The sequence below is a fragment of the Camelus ferus genome, chromosome 5, assembly GCF_009834535.1.
Source record: "Camelus ferus isolate YT-003-E chromosome 5, BCGSAC_Cfer_1.0, whole genome shotgun sequence".
Classification (NCBI taxonomy): Eukaryota; Metazoa; Chordata; class Mammalia; order Artiodactyla; family Camelidae; genus Camelus; species Camelus ferus.
The window spans coordinates 42,558,553-42,578,447 of record NC_045700.1 but is presented as its reverse complement, the minus strand read 5'-3'; the positions used below and the strand labels follow the sequence as shown (position 1 = coordinate 42,578,447).

Genomic DNA, 19,895 nt, shown 5'->3' with positions numbered 1-19,895 from the left:
CCAAAAGGCTAGGGACAGTTCATTCTGCAGCCGTGGAAAACCTTCCACTGGGAGGAAGTACTATGGTCAGACCTCTAAGTGTTAGAAGGATTACACATGATAGGAGGGATTGATGGTAAAAAGAGAAGACTAAGGAAAAGAAAGATAGCCATTTTCTAACAGCGCGAGGAAGTCCAGTGATCTGTCTAGAAAGGGAAAGATGACTTTAGGAACAAGTGAGCTCCTGTATCTGGAGTTAAGTAAATCAAAGGTGGGCGGGCATTCACATGGACATTGAAATTTGTTGGATTAGGGCATGAAAGTTTCTTCTAACAACTTCAGATTTTATGGTTTATGGATGGAATAGTTAAAAGGGAAAGTAGAATAAAGAAAATTAACTTTATTTTGAGACCTGTTTGAACTTTGGAATTTCCCTTGAAAAAGCAAAATTTTGTTGATTTATTTAAACTGCTTACTGAGCACCTTCTTTGTCTGACTGTGTTTGGTGATAGACATGCAGCGTGGGCAAGGCAAACATAGTCTCTGCTTTCATGAAGACTGTGGTCCAGGGAGGTGGGGGGTATGGATAGACCAGAAGTAAACAGATGCTCAAATAGATGGACAGCTATAAATGTTGATGCATTTGATAAAAGAATACAATGATACCGTGCAAGTGAGTGACAGATGAAAGAGCCCAGGATGTCTCTCTGAGGAGCGATACCCACACCAAGAGCTTCTGAAGTCTGGGGCAGGGGAAGTGGGTTGGGGGGAAGATAGTGAGAGACAAGGCTCAGAGCAGGGCAGAGCGGAGGTCCTGAGGAAGGAAAGGGCTGGGAATGTTCATAGAAATGAAAGAAGTTTGGTGTGACTGAAAATGGAGGAGGATGTGGGTATGAGATGAAGACCATGATGTAGGCAGAGACCTTGTCATGCAAAACCTTGCAGCCATAATAAGGATTTTATACAAGGTACATTGAAAAACCAATGAAGTGTTTTAAGTAGAGGAACAATATGGTCTAATTTTTGTTTTAAAAAAGCCTCCCTGGCTGCTGTGTGGATAAAGCACTGGAAAAGGGAGAGTGGGATTAGAGAGGTGAGCAAGCAAGCTACTAGCATGGTCAAAATCTATTGTAGTGACAAAATTAAAGGACCTGGTGGTGGATTCAAGCTATGGAGAAGCAGATGTTGAGGGTGGTCCCCAGATTTCTAACGTAAGCAGCTGGGGCTAGAGGGCACAATTACTAAGATGGGAAGATTGGAAACAGAGCATACTTTGGGAGAAGATAACGCCTGCCAAGTCCAAAGCTGTTCGTCATTGTTTTGATCCCTTCTAAAGGAGCTCAGCAGCTCTTTGCACATGAAGGGCAATGGTCCAGGAACTTTTCCTTACACCAGTGGATTGATGCTAGGAGGTGTTTGTGACTTCAGTATTATATTGGGTGAATCTCACATTTAGGGAGATTAAATGGCATCAGCAGGTACACTTGTGAAGGCTTTGTATTTTGAGACAGTCCACAAGTCTCATAATATATGACGGCCCACACCTGCGGGCTTTCTTTGGCTCGTGGAAAGACAATCAAGAACATCAATGAGCAACATCTGACTTGAGTCTTGAAGTTTGGGTGAAATAGAGGTGTGGGCTGGGGAGATCATCCCAACCATGGAGTAGCTATCTCGCTGTGGGGGAGAGACTTTAAACAAGTCTTATTGACTATTTATGTGTAGTCTGATAAAGCTAAGTGAGACGTGCCTCAGCCCTGGGGGGACAACTGCCAAATAGTCTGGAGATTTCAAACCCTGTCCACCATGTCCAGTTGCACATGCGTAGCTGTGAGTACAGACTGGGCAAAGCTGCTGACTCAGGACAGGGGGCTGGGACAGGTCTGCTTGCCCAAAGCTTTTCAGCAAATTTTACTGCCCACTGTGCAATCTGCTTTTAAGTTCACAGGAGTAGGTTTTAATTTTAAATTATTAAACCTATTTAGAGTTCTGTATCATCTTCCATTTGTTTGAAGAAACTGAAGTATCAGCGCATAATGTAAATTAAGCCTACTGGTTCTTGTTTGGGGCTGGGGCTCAAAGACAATTCATATCACAATGAGAATGGATTTAGTATTTGAGAGGCGCAAACACATAGGACCACACATGGATTACTGTGTTTCTTTTCTGGTTAGCAGACATGAATCTAACCCCTATTCTAATCCGCTAAGTTTATTCATGGAAGTGTAAAAATACTAATTCTATACACCAAGCTATAAACAATTCGGACTTAGTGAAAATGGAATTACAAGTCCTTTTAGAGTGAAGGATCTCCTACTGAGGCAGGGATTCTAGGAAGCACATTCTGATTTTGAAAAATAAAGAAGCTTGAGCTTTGGAAGGCATGTCAACAATCCACTCCTAAAATGTGTAACACTTGGTGCTAACATTACATCTGGTTCCCAGTCAGCCTTCAAGGGCTATATATTGAGTGAATGGTTGAATCAATGCATATGCCTCCATGAACTTCCATCAACATTCTGCCATCTCCCCAAGGGCAATAAAGCAAAATGACAGCTTTCTCAACTAAAATTGGTTTTATAGTTTATCAGAAATGCAATGTGAATCTCTTTACTTTGATTTTAAAGCTAGGTTGCTCAAGGTTGTACCTGCCTTCTAATGCAGAGAGAAAACTATCCAACCATCTCTTTCTCCACTTAAAATGGTAGGAAGTTCACTTTTTAAATTCAGGTCCATGAAAATCCATGTAGGTCTAATCTCTGGGATCCAGTCCATAGCACTCACAAAATTTACCGCAAAAGAATGTAGCACTTCTGGTACGGGCATCAGAACCAACTGAGAATAATTACAAAGTAAATAAGCAAGCAAAAAATCAAGCTGATACACAAGAGAATGTGAATTAACAAACAAATTACCTTAGAAAAAAGCACGATTGACAACTGCCTCTGGGGAGCCTCTCTGTTCCCTTCCTGTTTCTTCTCTAGCTGGAAGAGAATTTGACGGACAATGGATGAAATCTGTGACACGTAGATACCTTTCACGGTAGCAAAAGTAAAGAGGCATTGATTAACCTCAAATGAAAACAGGTGTGGCTCTTACCTCATTTTCTGTCTCACTTGAATCACTGCTTTCTGTTCTCGGACCTCCCTTTCTTCCTGCTCTTTGCCCTGGTCTCCTCTTACAGTTCTCATTGTTTCTTCTCCTTTGTTACTTTAGAGTCATTTTCGCCTCCTTTTGTTTGACTTGGAAATAAAAAAGCATATGCAAAGCTTTTGCAAAGTGTTCTTTGTGTTCTTGTTGAAAAACATTTATTTGTGGCTGCATCTGACCTAGGTTACTGCCAGATTCAAAGTAGAGGCACCGCCCTCCCTCTGAGGAGCCTGTAGCCAACCCAGCGCATGGCAGTTATAAGGACTCCTGAAGGAGCGTTCCTGCCCAAAAAATCTGGTTCTGTTTTTTTGCCATTTAATACTAAGTAATTCTGATGGATGCTTTGAACCTATTTCTTTGACTCTTGCCTAGATTCTGAGGCCATTTTCCCAGCTATCTGCATACTCTTTGGGCTGAGTACCTGGACTCTGAATTGCTTTTTTTCATGCTGACTTTCCAGGCTTGTTTATTACTTCAAGCACTGACTGCCCATTTGGTCTTGGATATAATGTTACTTCTAACCTTTAAAACCAGGGTTTCCCCCTATTTTGTTTCCAAAATTACAAATGGAATGGAGAATAGTATGATATAATGGAAAAAAAGCATTTGGACTCCAGTCAAAAGAACTAGGGTTTGAATACTCTTTCTGGTTATCAATTTTTTGATCCTGGAAAAGGCACTTACTTTGACCCCTGGATTCCTCAATTCCAAAGTGGTACCAATAATAAATACTGGGTTCTTTATCTAGGAGGGACCACCTTGTTTCTGATTTCATGCCAAAAAAAGCTTCTTTTTTCCCCACCCTAATTGTTGTTCCTCAAGAGGTCAGACTGCTAATCTGAATGGTCACATTCTGAGATGATGATTAGGCCACACTTACACTAAGGGCGTTCATGAACAAGCTGCATCAGCATCACCTGAAAGCTTGTAAGAAAATCAGAACCTTAGATCATACCCCAAACTCTCAATCTGCATTTTAACAAGAGTCCCAGGTAATTACCAGGCACGTTCCGGCCTGAGCAGCTTTGCTGGGGAGGGTCCATGGCCTTCACGCCAGCCTTCCTGCTCCGCTCCCACAGCCAGGCTGCCTGAGCTTGGACGGCCTCTCGGACCGAAGGGCATATTGTTACCAATGGCATGCGTAGCAAGTTAACGCAGATATTTCTGTCCATAAAGTGTGAAGAGAAGCTTGTGGTTGTGAAGTTATCTTTTCCTAAAGGAAATGTGAACTAACTTATGTTGAAAACCAATAGGAAGGAAGCCTGGGCAGGTACGGAAGTGGAGCTCGTCTGAGTGCGGTTTGAGACAAATCAAATCCCCGAGTGCGGAGAGGGCTTGCCTTTTTAACGAGCTCGCCAGTGATGGATGCCTCTCCAGGGAATCCCTGGCTTCCAAGAGGGGAAAGAGTATAATTGAACTTACAGATCGTTCTTTCTACCCCACAGAAATGTGTGTGTGAGCTCAGAAAGATGGAGGCTCTCTGAAGGTTCCTAGTGAGGTGGGCTGGATCAGAGTGGGATTATAGAATGTGACTTGTCTTCTGATTAATATTCATTAGATTTGGATATTCTTGAATCAATGGTGGCTTATTTAAAAATGTTTGCATCTTTTACCTGTGCTTTCATGTTGCTTAATTATTAAATTTTTTTTTTCTGTCTTTTTCTCTTCTCTTCCTTTTCAGGTTTTTCCTTTTCTTTATACTAAGTTGTCATAATGTGTTATCCAAAGAGCCCTATTTTTAACATTAAACATTGTATGTGACGGCTACCTGAATAAAATGCAAACCTCATGTAAAACAGAAGTTTGGGAAGAGATCAGTGATTGCTGGAGGGCGGAGAAGGGGACTGATTACAAAGGTGCATGAGGGAATTTGGGAGGGGAGATTCTAGAATTGTTCTCTATCTTGACAATGGAGGTGGTTCCCCGGATGTATGTATTTGTCAAAACTCACAGACCTCTACACTTTAAAAGGGTGAATTTAAAGCATGTAAATCGTAACTTATTAAAAAAGGAGGGAGTTCCACTCTGGAAAACAAATTTAAAAATTAAAATAATGACACTGAGTTCCATAGGATGGGTGTGGGTGTATATGTCCTTACTCTGTAAAAGGCAGCTTGCTGTACTGGTTAAGAACATGACTTTCAGAGCCAGGGGACCTGAATTCACCCTGTAAATGAAAAAAAAATTCTCTGCTGCCTCAGTTTCCTAATCTGTCAACTGAGGTAGAGCAGCATCTCCCCCATAAGGGCTATTGTTTGGGTTAAACAACAACAAAGACAACGGTAAAACAGAGGGGCGGACACTGAAAATTTAAGGCACTGAAATGGGAGAAGGTCTCCCATGTTTTCTTTTTCCTCACCTCATGCTAGATGATGTCATCCTTGTCTCTGCTGAGAGACAGTCTTCATCACAAAGCCGCCACACGTAAGTGTGCCCAGCCTGCCGTTTCAAGCAGCCACTGCTGAGTAAACGTTCTGGAATAAACCTCAGAGAGAGAATAAATCACCTCTCATGCCACGCTCCCTCCAGGTGAGGACTGAGGTCATTGCAAAAGGCATAACAAATAGTCGACATAATGTCCCAGACTAATAGATTCTATAAGGAAAACTAAATGGAAAATGTTTCTTGAGCGCTGGGCACCTCTGATGAAGAGACAGTGGGGCCAGGGTTATTATAGATGTAGCTGAATCAATAACACTTTTTCTTTCATTTCTCTCTCATCTCACGAAAATGCCTATTTTAACCAGCAAAGAGGTAAGGAGATATTATCAAGGGCAATTTTTCATGCTCACATGGGTTATATTCTGGGACACTTCGCTTTTTTAAACAGCCCCATTTCTGGGTTTTATCCCCCCTCTCAGAAATGTATTCAATTCTCTTCCAGCAGCATGAATTCATCTGGAAAGCTATGACAATCAATTAAGTAAATGAGAAAATAGAATGCTTGTAATTATGATAATCAAGCTATATGAAACCCACCCTCTTAGGTCCAGTACCCACACATCTTTAAGCAATATATTAATTAAGCTTTGGGTAATTGTTACAATTAAAATCAAGCTTTTACAATTTTAAAAAATCACTCTGAACGAGAAAAGGGAAATATTTTTAAAATATATGCAGCTGTTGGTTTTTAATGCAATTCATGATCAGGACTCCATTGTCACTTCCCTGGCTGCACAGAGACCATTCCAGTATGCTTTACTGATGTGACTGCTCATTTACAACTGGAGGAATTCGTATGCAGCACCCTTATCAGATGTTTTCTTGTTTCTCTAAGTCAGAGGTCAGCAAACTTTTCCTGTAAAGGACCAGTTAATAAATATTTTAAGGTTTGCAGGCCAAGAGGCAAAGTTTGAAGATAGAGAAAAGTACTTATATAACAAGAAACAAACTTTGGCAGTTCCTGTATTGATAGGATTAAAACATAATAAAATAATAATTGAGACAATTTTTTTTTTTTGCGATACATACCTACTAATGAGAAAAGCAGAGTCCTTCCTGTTGGGGTAACATTTTGCTTCACTGGAGTTCAATGTGTCTCCCATCCTCGAGTCACTGCAAATGTTCATCACCAATCCATTCTCAGCTTGTGGGCGGCAGGCTCGATGCGGTTCGCACGCAGAGTGCAGTTTGCCAGCTCCTGCTCTTCATCAGTGTTCGCAGCCTTAGGGTGCATCAGAATCATCTAAAGAGCTTGTTAAATACACTGCCGAGCCACACCCCCAAGTTTCTGGTGGGGCCCAAGAATTTGCATTTCTAACCAATTCTCACCTGACACCGATGCTCCTGGTCTGAGGCCATACTTTTAGAACACCGTGCTTGACACTGGTCCTTTTAAAAAGTCACACTGAATACAGATCTACATATTTCATTTGCTCGCATTTCAGCTTACCCGATAGACTTCACCTTTTTGAGCGCCAAGGCACAGGGCAGAAAATCCCAAGTTAGATTTCTGTTAAACAGTGAAGACGTATTTAGCTAGATCAGGAACTTTTGTCTCTGAAACAGCTATTAGTCTCTAGCTTGCAAGGTCAGGCATCAGCGTCTACAGGTGAAGAATGCCTGAACAGCACTTTCCTGGTTCCCCATCAAATTTTTAAAAGAGCATGCAATATTCCAAAGGCTCTCTGTGGCTGAAACATAAGAATGACAGCTTTGCTTTAGATGTGACATGTCCTAATGCATCAAGCACATTATCAGTATAACGCTCTCTGGATTGGAATTTGTTGGCATGTTCCACCTATAGAATTGGTCACAGACTTCCGTAAGGTCGCCAAGGGGCAAGGGAAATAATAATTTCATAACTCTTGGAGTAGCCCATGGTTCACTAGACCAAGTTATCTCTGAGTTGACTGTTAAGTTGCCCTGGGCTCTTGTGGACAAGCTCCAAATGATTTGAACTGTCACCTGTACTGAGGTTGTAGGGAAGGTTAAAATACGACAGGACATCGGCTCATTTCAGTGATCAACTCTCACCAAAGACACTTTCAGAAAAGAAGCAAAGTGGAAAATATGTTCTCCTTCTGTTTATTTGTCCCAAAGGTTTAAAAAAATCAGCTTTATGGAACCATAGTCTTCCTCATGACAGATGGGCTTATACATTAGCATCGTGCTTCCAATCAACAGTTTACATTTCACGAGGAAGGTGAAGAAACTGAAAGTAGAGACATTTTCTGCATCTATTTGTCATTTTTCAGCTTTATAACATTGATACAAAAAATAGTATTCTGATTAGCAGCTGGATTGGCAACCCACGTAACCCTAAGGAGTCCTACAAACCTGAAGAGTGCACTTTTACAGACAATTACGTTTGGTGAAAGAGTATGTACAATTCTGACAAATAAATACATAAATACAATCATTCATATATAATGATATACCTAAATGTCAATTATCATCCACAAGCGTTTCTAGTAAATTACTTCTTTCATTCACAAGTACTTTGTTGCTTATAAAAACTGTCTTCACCTTTACAGAAGAAATGACATAATCAATTCCCCCACTAAACCCACTTATTAGGAAAGATAGAAAATGAATCCCAGATGCTTTATGTAAATATTCCATTGTCTTTTGATAGAAGAGATTTGATTGAAAAAACTCCTTCCTTAGCTTCTCTGTAAAGAGTTTCTTCTCCCCACATCATATCATGCAAAGGGGTTTTGTTCTTCTGAATTTATTCCAAATTGAAAATGATCTTCACTTTTTGATTCTGGTTATTTAAAAATACAATAATATATATTGAAACCTGCATTTGCTCCAATATCAGAAGACACAAAGCCACACAAACTAGCCACCAAAGATCAAAAGTTTTTTTTCCAAAAATAAAATTTTAAATGGAAATTTAAGAGTAGAGACATGAGTTATTAATACTTTTTGTTATCCAATGCAAAATGAAGAAAAAACAGGTGGGGGGACAGTCAGAAGGTTTTTGTAGACACTGTCTGAATGACTTCTGGTACAATGCTGTGTGAAACACCATTTTATGTCAAAGAAATTGATCATAAATTAAAAAATAGCTTCACAAAGAATTGAAACCATCATTTGGCCAGTGTCATAAAACTAACAACAGTAGAAAATTAGAGCTTTTTCCTGATTACTTGACTTAACCATTTCTGGAACATTCCAAAAACAAAGGGTAAACATGCTTTAGGCTATTGAAACACAGGACAAATGGCTTTGTCTCACCAAGCTCCATGCAGAAGAAAAATGTCCATAGCAAGCAGATTCTAGCTATACGTACAGCTGAGGAGAAAAAAAAGTGCCTTTAAAATATATACACATGGTCTTCAATGAATATTTACATGTTCATCACGTGGGTACTACTTAGCATAAAAAAGTTAGGAAACAGTCCTTTAAGACATGATTTTCTGATTTTTGCTCCTTTTAAAGATTAGGGCTCTATTCATAATGTACTCACACACACACATAAAATAATTCACAGATGTACACATACAATGCTAATAATGTGCAATTCCTCGACACTGAAGGTGCCTTGACTGAGCATAAGGTAAATGCAAGATGTTGGTATGAGACTGAGGCTTGATTCAACTACACGCTTGACGGGCGAACCAAGTTCAAAGTCATGAGACTTTCCCAGTGATTGGGACTCACAGCAGTTGAGGGTTGGGGGTTGGAGGGTGGCTCGCCTTGTGCGGATCCATCTCTCCCCGGGCTACCTAATGCTGTTTTCTAATCAAACCCAGCAGTCCTGCTGACTTGAGATGAAGATGAGTTAAGGGACAGGAAGGCCTGTCTCCTATTGGGTTCTCTTGGGCTGGAGAGAAGACATCCAGTGTTTTCAAGAAATAAACCATGACTTCCATTTGTACATTTGGTCTGCATGTTTGCTATCAACTGCTAGGGGAGCTTGCAAAAGTCAGGTTAAAAAAAAGAGTATGCTTTTTCAGTTGTGGAGTTTTCTTTGAATGAAAAGAAACAGAAGTTTTATAATGAATAGTAGAAATGTGTGGTGTAGGGCTTAGCCAAGTGTCTAGTCTTCTGCTAGAGGCAGACTAGTTCTACCAGTCCTCAAAGCTCTTACTGAGAATTCAGATCAAATGTTTCCTGAGATCTAAGTTGATGTGATACATTTTGCAAAGCATGTGCTTCAGTGACTGCAATGGACCCCCAGCCAGAGGCTCCTCCCCAAAGAAAGGCAGCTGCTTTCCCTTTCAGCACCCTGGGATAGCAAGGCAACGCACTGAAGTAATAACTGACTCGTTGAAACCAGAAGAAATGACAGAGAAATTGAAGCCTTCCCAAATACCCAGCATACTCAAGGAAAAGTCAAAATCTTAGAAGAATCAGGTGCACTAATAATTCATATCTGATCTTTATTTTGGCCGATTTTACATTAAGATGGTGTTACTACTCCTAGTGGCCATCACTGTGATTATGCGATTATTTTAGCATTTAGCATAATGCAGGATACGTTGCATTACGTAGCACCTTTGAAACTAAGGATCTCAAAATACTTAGCAAATGCGATTTGCTCTCACAGCACCTGTGAGGTAGGTGTTTTTCCCAACCTTTTTATAAGTGAGCAGAGTGAAGCACAGCCAGGTGAGGATGCCTGCTCACGTGACCCATGGGATGGCATCAAGAATGTGAACCCAAACTTATCCATCCTTCCTTTCCGTAAACCTCAATCACAGAGCTTCCAGAACACCCCCGAACAGCATCACTGTTAGAGATACTTGGCTGTTTTGGATGTTGGAGAGATTATATCTATCAACAAGTAGGGCTAAATCCTTCAATAACATTGCTACCCATTAAAATATTTTCTCACGTGCTTTGCAAATGTACAGAAGGTGCACCTTACGCCAGTGCTGAGTTTGTGTTAATTATAATGCATGTATAAATTTGTATTTTCTCCATGGTATTTATTGTTCTTTTGGCCTCCTATCAACTTACTTCTACACATGTGCCTGCTTGAGCCAGAAACTTTCCAATGTGTTTAGCAACATGGTATGGAGGGAAAGCAGGTGAGATTACGTTTGGCAGTCTCCTTGGAGGCACCGGGTTATGTTTGTTCTGAAAGAGCCAAAAAAAAAAAAATCTCCTGTTTATTTTGTTAAGTAGCATTTTATATACATTCCACCCGCTGACTAGGTTTAATTCTTGGATGAGCAAGCAGAGTTGTCTTCCGAACATAGAGAAGATTTGATTCTCAAGTTTAAATTCCCATTTATTTAACTGCAGCCTTCCTGCCAGCACTAAGTTCATTTCTTGATGGAACTACAAATACTGTATACATTCCATGGTAATACAGGTAAAAATTCAATGAAACAGCACACACAATATTAATAATCACATCCAGTGTGTCTCCCTGACTGTGCATTATGTCTGAATTATTTTTTAAAAAGTGTTATTTACTTATTTATTTCCTTTTGCAGAGATGATATGAAGACATTACCGTGAGTGCCAGTTTCCCAGAACCAGATTTTTGATCTCAGATGTACAGTATGTAAATTGTAGTGGTTGTTAGGAAGTTGCTTTTTGAGATAAATGCAATACCTTAGGACCTGAGAATGAAATCTGGTCCTTTTAACTCATGTATTATTTCTCTGACCAGAGCTTAACATTTGTAGATTGGTAATCCAAGAAAGGAACTAGCAGTGGGAAGAAAAGCACTTTTTACAAAACCCCTTCACCAGTTCACTTCCCCTGGTGACACCTGTAAAACACCTACACCCTAGGCCTCATTTCTTAAAAAAGAAAAGAAATGTATTTACACCAGTAAAAATCCTAACATCTGAGATGTTTCTTGCTTGACATGTCATTCCAGATTCTGTGCATTTCTTCTGGTGAGATCTGATGCACGGTGATAACTCGGCGGTACCTACACAAACTGTAGGCCATTTTCCAGTGATTGAAGCCACTGTTCTGGAAAGGATGTATGCCCAGCTTGCGAAGACACAGTCCCACGTATACATCTTCTAGGTGGAGCAGCCTTGTGTGGAGTGAGGTCTTGTAAATGAGCTCAGCCACATCAGCTGAGAAGATATAGCCGGTCCCCGAGCAGAACGGTGGGTAGTTACTGTCCGGGTACAAATCCCTGGGCATATACCACTTACTGCGGACGTCCCGGATTGGCCCTCCGTTGATGACGTAGCCAGTAAAATACCTCCGTCTTGGTTTGGTGGAGGGTTTTAGCAGTTTATAAATCAGGTTGTCCATGTTTACAAAAATGTCACTGTCTGTTTTCATGACATACTTGGCTTTTGAACAAAAAGTGGCCACCCATCTCATCCCCATTAATGTTTTGAGGGTAAGGTTATGGTAGGAATCAATGAAGTCCTCCACGATGATGTCGTGAAAGATCTGGCTCTCTTGTTCCACCATCTGATTGAGAACAGGGTCAGCATTCTTGCCCAGGAGGAAGAGCGTGGCTATCTTGATCCCTTTAAAGTTGTTCTCATCCCCCCACGTCTCTCGGATCGCTTGGCGGGCATCAAATTCTTTATGGGTGGTGCTGATGAGGATAACAAGGAAAGGAATGCTTTTCTCACATTTGTTGGGCTCGTTTATAAGAAATTCAAAAGAATGTGGGTTTATAGGTCGAGTTCTTATGTTGCCAAAGGTGAAGTTTTTCCTGGCCACGGTCAGATGGCTGAACGGCTTGGAGCCAGTGTAGGAAGAAGTAGGGCGAGTTACACTCAAGTACCAGAGAGCACTAGCCCAGCACACAACTGTCAAAACATACAAACAGGAGACCTTGGAAGCCATTGTCTTGAGAGCACGTCTATTCCCAATATTGAAGAATATGCCTTCTTGGCATTAGTTTCTTTTCATTTTGCAAAGGCAGCATATTACTAGTAAAGCTTAAAGTTTGATGGAGAAGTGTGAGGGTGGGACTGTCCATGGGGCTCAGTAGCCGTCTGGCATCTCTGCATTGACTCTACTTTCTCCCAAACCTGATGGAAGTTCCCGTGCCTCATAAATCTTCCACTTAACTCTGCAAAATCAATAAAGTACAGTTGTCGTTCAGATTTAGTCATTTTGCATCCTCAAATAAACACAAGGGTCAGAGAAATTACCCAAGCTGATTAAAATAAACATTCATTTCCATCAGTACTGAAATCTCCCCGATACAACCCTCCTACCTTTTCTTCCCTTGACAGACGTTGTTTGTGGATATTCCTACCCAATTAACACGTGGACTGTAAGCTCTAGATGAACACGAAGTAAACTGAGTATCTGTCATTTTAAAAAAGCTCCCCCTCTTCACAAGAGGCCTTCTTCGCAGTTGAATATTTTCCGACTCTAAAGTCCTCTTTCAACCAGTAGAGTCTCACAGCCACATATCTTCCGTTTTTCCCGAGTCTAAGGTTTTGTTTGCTTGGCTCTGATGATCTAATCAGCCCCCACCTCTCCTTGCTTTCTCTAGCCCCGTACTGGGAACTGTGTCGATCACCACTGGAAATCTTCACTGAAGTGGTCTCCCTTGGCTCTGACTTAGAAGTAATTCCCACCTTTTCCTCACTCTCCCCTTACTTTGGCTCTCACAGTTGTTAGTTCCTAATTATCAGTTTTCTATGACTCTTCGTATAGAATATCCTTAGCCCTCACGCATGGAGACCTCGGCCCCAGTGTCCTTCAGACAGCCGACAGCATTCATTTTGGAGCTGACCTAAATGGTATTGCTTTTTGTGGTTTTCAACAATTCACCCTTATGTTCCCTTGATGAAATTTTACTGTTCACTTTTAATTCCTTTTACTTAGTTACATTTGCCTATAAACACAGCAGGAGTATAAAGGAGAGACAATTGAGCTTGGGGGCCACAAATCCAACGGAGACATGACAGAGCCCTTTCACTGGTGTTCATATTAAAAAGCTGTCCTTCACAATCCTAATCCTTTCTAGAACTTCAGCTGCTGTCATGCCAGTTAAAAAAACTGGCATGGTTTTGCCAGGTTACAAGAGCCATTCATGTAAAAAATTCTCTCTTCCTTCCTAGTTAGATCAAAACGTGGTTAGGTAGTCTTGGAAGACAGAGGTAGCAGATAATGGGTATCAATTTCAACAAAGTCTGCTCTTGAAGACAACGATGTGCTTAAATGTACACACAGTGTTGAAAGACTGCAACTGGGATTATAGCTCGAAAATCAGGCTCCAAGTGTAACAGTCATAATGAAATGAAAAGACATGATGAGTAACAGCAGAGATAACACACATCATCTTGACTAGGCCAAGAGCTGACTGTGAATGTATGATCCATATGAGACCAGCAATAAATAACTCAGCGTAGTCATGGTCCTAAGTAAATGCGTATTAGAATGGCTTCAAGCAGCATGACTCTGGGCACAGTCAGGCCTTCATCCAACCCATATTAAGTACTCTCTAAATTTAAGCTCCAGTATCCGTGGCCTTCTGGAGGGAATTTCTGCTTGAAGGTGCATTAAAGCTGATAAAAAGAAGGAAGTGATGTGCAGCAAGCTTTGAAACTTCAAACAGTAAGTGAGTGAAATCAGCAATGGACAGCTTAGGAAGGTGCTCCCCTTGGGATCTACACTGACCCCATCTGAACTCCAAAGGGATGTGAGTAAGTCTCAAGGTGGTACCAGAAACCAAACTTTCTCCATCATTGTCCAGGCCTAGTATTTGATTGTTATAAGCCTACCTTTATCATCACACAGCACTGGTCACCTTTCATACTTTCCTACTGAACTGTGAACCACCTATTACTGAGCTGTTGAGGGACTCCCCAAAAGTATCACCTGGAAGAGGGTACTGTCAAGTTCTCTTCTGTAATCGCTCATCAGACTATCAATGAGGGGCCAATGGTGTGTGCCAAGTATTGGAAAAAGATATAGAATCCATACACCTCCTCAAGGAACTCACAGTCTAGGAGGAAAGACTTCAAGTAAGTGACTAAACAGTAGCATACAGTTTTCCATCATGTGGCTCATGTAGTACATAGGAGAGGTGGGCCGGTGGACAGGGTATGGGAGAACTAGGTACAGCACTGCAGACTGTGCACAGCACAGCTCCAAAGGGCACCGTTCTCATAGACCGCGTGAATCCCACTCCTCCATCCCATCCTGGAGCCAAACAGTGAGGCTGCCGTGGGGAAGAAGCCATGGAAAGTTCAAAAAGTTATTTGAGTGGAATCTCCAAGGACATCGAGGCGTTATCTGACAAGGGTCAGGCATTCTAGGCAGAAGGAACAGCATATACAAAGGCATAAAATGAGAGCGCCTGCTGTGTGCCTCGACTACAAACTAAAGGAAGAGAACAAGGCGATGGGGTGGTGAGGGCTGGGGCTAGCAAGATGGCTGGGGCCAGATGGTGAGTGGCACCCAGAAACTGTTCTGAGCTGAGTAGCTGGTTACCCCTCTTTGCAATCTAAAGGGTGTAAAGGAGGATTTTACCTTCCCCAATCCTGTCTGTTGATTTCAATAGCAATTCATTCTTTCATTTTTAAGGACATCTATCTCCCACATTTCTATGCCCCAGAAAAGTAAGTGAAAATTGGTCTTACCTGATATCTTTCTGTATGATTTTCTCGGAGAAGGGACTCCATAAACACAGGGACCTGGGGAATTTTAAAAAAGCTAAAAGAGGGGGGAACATAAGAGAAACAGGTGAGAGTATAAATAAGGTGTATGTATTTATACACACTTTTCATAGAAGAACGAGCCTTCTTGCCTTGACAGCTAACCAACATGATACTTCTTACCACTGTTACTGTAGGTCTCATTTAAAACGTGTACAGTTCACCAAGTATTACACTACGTGCTGTGTTCTCTGCCATGAATTTTATAGAGCTTTGTCCCTCATAGTGTTACAAGAGGTATTTTCTCCATTTTACAGGTGAGAGAACGGAAATTCAGAGATACTAAGTTCAAGACCACAGGACAGGGGAGTGACTAGGGAAGTGGGCCCCCGGAGCTCCCCGAGGCCTAATGGTAGGACAACAGGCAAAAGCTTGCATGGGAAAGCCCAGGGTGGAAGGGAGCGTCTCAGGCTGCTATTTTCCCAGTGACCCAGGGGTCTGTTTTCTTAGATGTACGTCCATTGCTTGAATTTTTTCTAGTTCATTCTGCTTTGCTATGCACCACACTACACCAATTCTGTGGGGATCCTTTATCATGAAAAAATGATGATTTGCAAAGAGCCCATTAAAGTTTCAAGATGCTGGGTGGCAGGGGGGAGGGGGGGAGCTGCAACTGCTGAAGAGGTTCAGAAACACTTTGCAGTTCCCGTGCCCTGAAGTCCTGCAACACAGACACACAGACACAATACACACACACACACACACACACACACACACACACACACACACACAGAGAAAGAATCACTCTTTCTATTTATTGTTTTTTTTTTGAGACAAGAACAAAAGTAGGCACAGTGTTATATCTTGGTCACTAGTAAATGCAAGTTATCACAATAAAAAGGTAGGATATAAAATGGGGAAAGGAACCAGCCTAGAATCTGAAGAACAGCCAAAGATAATGAGGACCTCTAGTAAGGGATGCTAAAAAATGTCCTTTTTGCTCACAACCAAACAGGTTTCTCTTTTTTGGTGGCTAAACAAGCACAAAAATATGCCTCTGGACCAGAAATGTACTACAAGTAAGGACAGGACAGAGTAGCCTGGTGCATTTAACTCTACAGTGTAATTTCTTGTATGTTGGATGAAGCGGTTGGTAAAGTGCCAGATGTCCATGTTTTACTCTTTGAGTAATCTTAACTTGCTGTGTTCTTTCTGTGCCTCAGTAGCCCTAGGTATCAAATAAAGGCAAAAATAGCACCTGCTTTATTTCTAAATACATATTATAGGTATTAATGATCACCATTAATTGCGTTCCCAGGGAAAGAGTGCTATACGGGCAGATGGTATTAGGATACAAAGAGCAGGTTGAAATAGGGACGAGGGGGTTATGTCAGTTCATCAGTTCGTGATTTAGGATCCAGACACACGTATCGATCGACTCTTCTAAATACATAGCATTGCTGTCAGTTTTTTGGTTTAGTGACTACACTGTTCATATTGTCCTGCTAGAGAATTCTATTTTCTTCCTGGAAAACTCAAAGCCAAAGAAAGGTCCACTGAAAAGCTAGGAAAATTGGTGGGCTGAAAAGTTCGGGGGAAGGATCTGAGTGTCACAAAGCAGCATCCTGCAGGGGTTTCTTTCAGTTTTACAACACTGAAAAAAAAAAAAACCCTCTTTAATAGACACGTTAATGTATCAGTAAAATAGAAAGTTGCACATATAACGTTTGTTATTCCTTTTGGCAGCCTTACCACAACCACAGACACTGATGACACATTAACTTGTCATCTATTAAATACAAATCTCTCGACACTGAAACGTTCAAGGAGAACGTTTGAAAGACTCCCCTGCAACCAGGGGTCTTAACTGTATTGCAGATTACTTCATCCACAGAATCCTTCAGTAACCACCCACCCTCACATTTCAAGAAGTTAAGGGGGTAGAATTTTCAATTTAAAAAGCATATGTTTCTCCTAGAAATCGTATGGTAGATTGTCTATTACTTTGAGGAATTTATTATTTTATTAAAAAGCCCCTGAATTTGCAAAAAGGCCCATTGTATGGCCAGAGGTCAGTCCTAGGAGCAAGTGGGTTGTGTCCCTTGGGTAACCTGTGCATAGTTTGGGTGCCAAGTTCATATCCTTCTCCATTATGGTTCAGGCAGGCACAAGTCAACACTGATCTCCTAAGCCTCAGCTGCCACTGAGTTGGCTCAATTATTCCAGCTGCCCCACACCCAAGGGCAAGGCTGCAGGAGCCCCAGAAAATGGCCTGCTGCCACTCTCTGGTGTCTCAAGGAATATAGTATCTCACTTCATTTGTTCATCAGAGATGCACTGAACACCGGTTGATGCCAGGCACTCCTCCAAGCCAGTAAGACAGATGGGGCTGGGTGCTTACTTTCTAGTAGATGGAGGCAGAAATTAAACACATGATAAATGAGTGCACAGAGACTCTCAGGCAGAGGTAAGTGCTGTGATGTAAATAAAGTGGAACAATGGGCTAGAGCCTGAATAGCAGTGGGAGGGGGAGGGGGCTACTTTAGATAAATCGGTCACACTCTGAGGAGGTGATATTTGAGCTGAGAATAGAACATTTAGCTATCTGTGGTTCAGTCCTTAAGTCTTTTCCTAAATTTTAGTTCCTTCTCTTCCTTCTCTTGGCTCTTTGGTTCATGTGTCTGTTTTTGTGCCAATATCATGTTGTTTTGATAACTGTAGCTCTGTAGTATTGTCTGAAGTCTGGGAGGGTTATTCCTCCAGCTTTGTTCTTTTTCTTCAGTAATGCTTTGGCAATTCTGGGTCTTTTGTGATTCCATACAAATTTTAGGATTATTTGTTCTGGTTCTATGAAAAATGCCCTGGGTAATTTGATAGGGATTGCATTAAATCTGTAGATGGCTTTGGGTAGTATGGCTATTTTAACAATATTAATTCTTCCAATCAAAGAGTATGGGATAGCTTTCCATTTTTTAAGTCATCTTTAATTTCCTTAATCAATGTTTTACAGTTTTCTGCATATAAGTCTTTCACCTCCTTAGTCAGATTTATTCCAAAGTATTTTTTGATGCAATTTTAAAAGGGATTATTTCTTTCCTTTCCTTTCCTGATATTTCATTGTTAGTGTAAAGAAATGCCACTGATTTCTGTATGCTAACTTGTATCCTGCTATCTTGCTGAAGTCTTTTATCAGCTCTAGTAGTTTTTGTGTGGAGCCTTTATTTTTGGGATGAATGCTTTGTTAGGGGCATCTTTTTGGTTTTTGATTTCTGCCCATCCTGGTTTTTTGGATTTTCTTGGCTTTGTATTTCTCAGCTGTGGCCATTCCGTCCACTCCTGCAAATGCCCTCAGCTTTCTGAGATGTAAGTTATTTACTGTATTAGTTCTCCAGGGCTGTTGTGACAAAGTACCACAAACCGGGGAGCTTAATTGACATAAATGTATTGTCTCACAATCCTGAAGGTTAGAAGTCTGAATAGATGTTGGAGGGTTGGCTTTTCCCGACGGCTGTGAAGGAGAATGTGTCCCACCCTCCCTCCTAACTCCTGGAGGTTTGCTGGCCTCTTTGGTGCTCCTGGTTTATTGATGCCTCACCCCAATCTCTGCCTTCGTCTTTACTTTTCATTCTCCCTGCCTGTGTCTCTATGTCCAAATTTCCCCTTTTTATAAGGACACCAGTCATATTTGGGCTTACCCTAAAGACCTCATTTAAACTCCTTTACCTCTGTAAAACCCTATTTCCAAATAAGGTCACATTCTGGGGTACTGGTGCTAGGACTTCAACATATTTTGGGGGGAAGACATAATTCCATCCGTAACAACTGCCTTCCTGGGTAGCAACAAAATCAAATGCTTTGCTTCACAAGACTTCACTCCTCTACACAGTTCTATTTTCTTGATTTAAAAAGGTAAGTAACAGGGTTTTGGTAAATTAACTTTTAAAGGATGAACAACTTGTAATTAGCACTCAAAGGAGGATGGAACAGGAGTGTGAAATAGACACAAAGTTTGGTCAGTTTTTACATTTTAAAAAAGCTAGTTCAGCTGATGTTTTTTTTAAACCATGTAAAGAATATGACACAGTTTATTTCACTGAAGCAATCCTTCACTCTGGTCACTTTTCTTTTGACCCTCCCTTCTCCCACTTAAAAAGCAATGTCGGGGCTCCGGCAAACCTTCCAAAAGGTTGGGGCCAACAGTTCTTGAAATACTGACTTGGTTTCTAGAGAATCAGGACAATTCTCCTGTGTCACCTCAAATTATCAGCATTTCTATTATCCAGAGCCAATTTTGAATATTCAGAGACCACAGGACACTACAAAAATGGTTTTAACATTAAAATCCACATAGTAACTTTAAAACCATGGTGCAGAAAGATAAGCCAGTTGAAAAACATCAGCCAATTTTTAACTAGTTAAAAGAAAGGAATGAAAATTAGACAGAAACTCAGAAGGAGAGAGAATGAGAGAAAGAGGTCTAAATACTAATGTTTCTGAGACGCTCTTGAAATGAACGAGAAGCTGGTGGTACAGCTCATCAGGATAGTGAGCAGGGGAAAAGAGATTCTTTCTGTAAAATAGTTTTGATCTCAAATGACTTTCCTCAGAGCTGGTGAATCAGTGAAATCAAAGAATCTTCATTCCTTGGGGAAATACAGGAACTCAGACCGCCACAGAACTAATTGATAAACGGGCCCCAAAGGCCCGAGAGTCTACTCGGCTGCATTAATTTGGCGAATCGTTCTCTCGATGCCTGACCCCCCTCCC

At 41.2% G+C, this 19,895-nt stretch overlaps 1 protein-coding gene and 1 long non-coding RNA gene across 6 annotated transcripts in view; both read right to left on the bottom strand.

Annotated features, from left to right (window-relative positions):
- Positions 1 to 6,365, bottom strand: part of LOC116663648 — a 74,937-nt gene extending 68,572 nt beyond the window's left edge. The window contains exons 1-3 of the long non-coding RNA XR_004319906.1: positions 5,489 to 6,365; positions 3,079 to 3,221; positions 2,895 to 2,963 (exon numbers count right to left, since the gene is read on the bottom strand). This is a non-coding gene — a long non-coding RNA (uncharacterized LOC116663648). The remainder of the gene's footprint in view (positions 1 to 2,894; positions 2,964 to 3,078; positions 3,222 to 5,488) is intronic.
- An 828-nt stretch (positions 6,366 to 7,193) lies between these two features.
- The window catches only part of B3GALT1 (beta-1,3-galactosyltransferase 1), a 490,368-nt gene continuing 477,666 nt past the window's right edge, over positions 7,194 to 19,895 (bottom strand). For 4 of the 5 annotated variants that reach the window (XM_032479622.1, XM_032479621.1, XM_014557739.2 and 1 more), the window contains 2 exons: positions 15,114 to 15,186; positions 7,194 to 12,586 (listed from right to left, as the gene is read on the bottom strand). In XM_032479622.1, coding sequence (XP_032335513.1) covers positions 11,377 to 12,357 — 981 coding nt within the window. In that variant the 5' untranslated portion in view covers positions 12,358 to 12,586; positions 15,114 to 15,186 and the 3' untranslated portion in view covers positions 7,194 to 11,376. The remainder of the gene's footprint in view (positions 12,587 to 15,113; positions 15,187 to 19,895) is intronic. The other variant, XM_032479625.1, reaches the window with a different exon arrangement.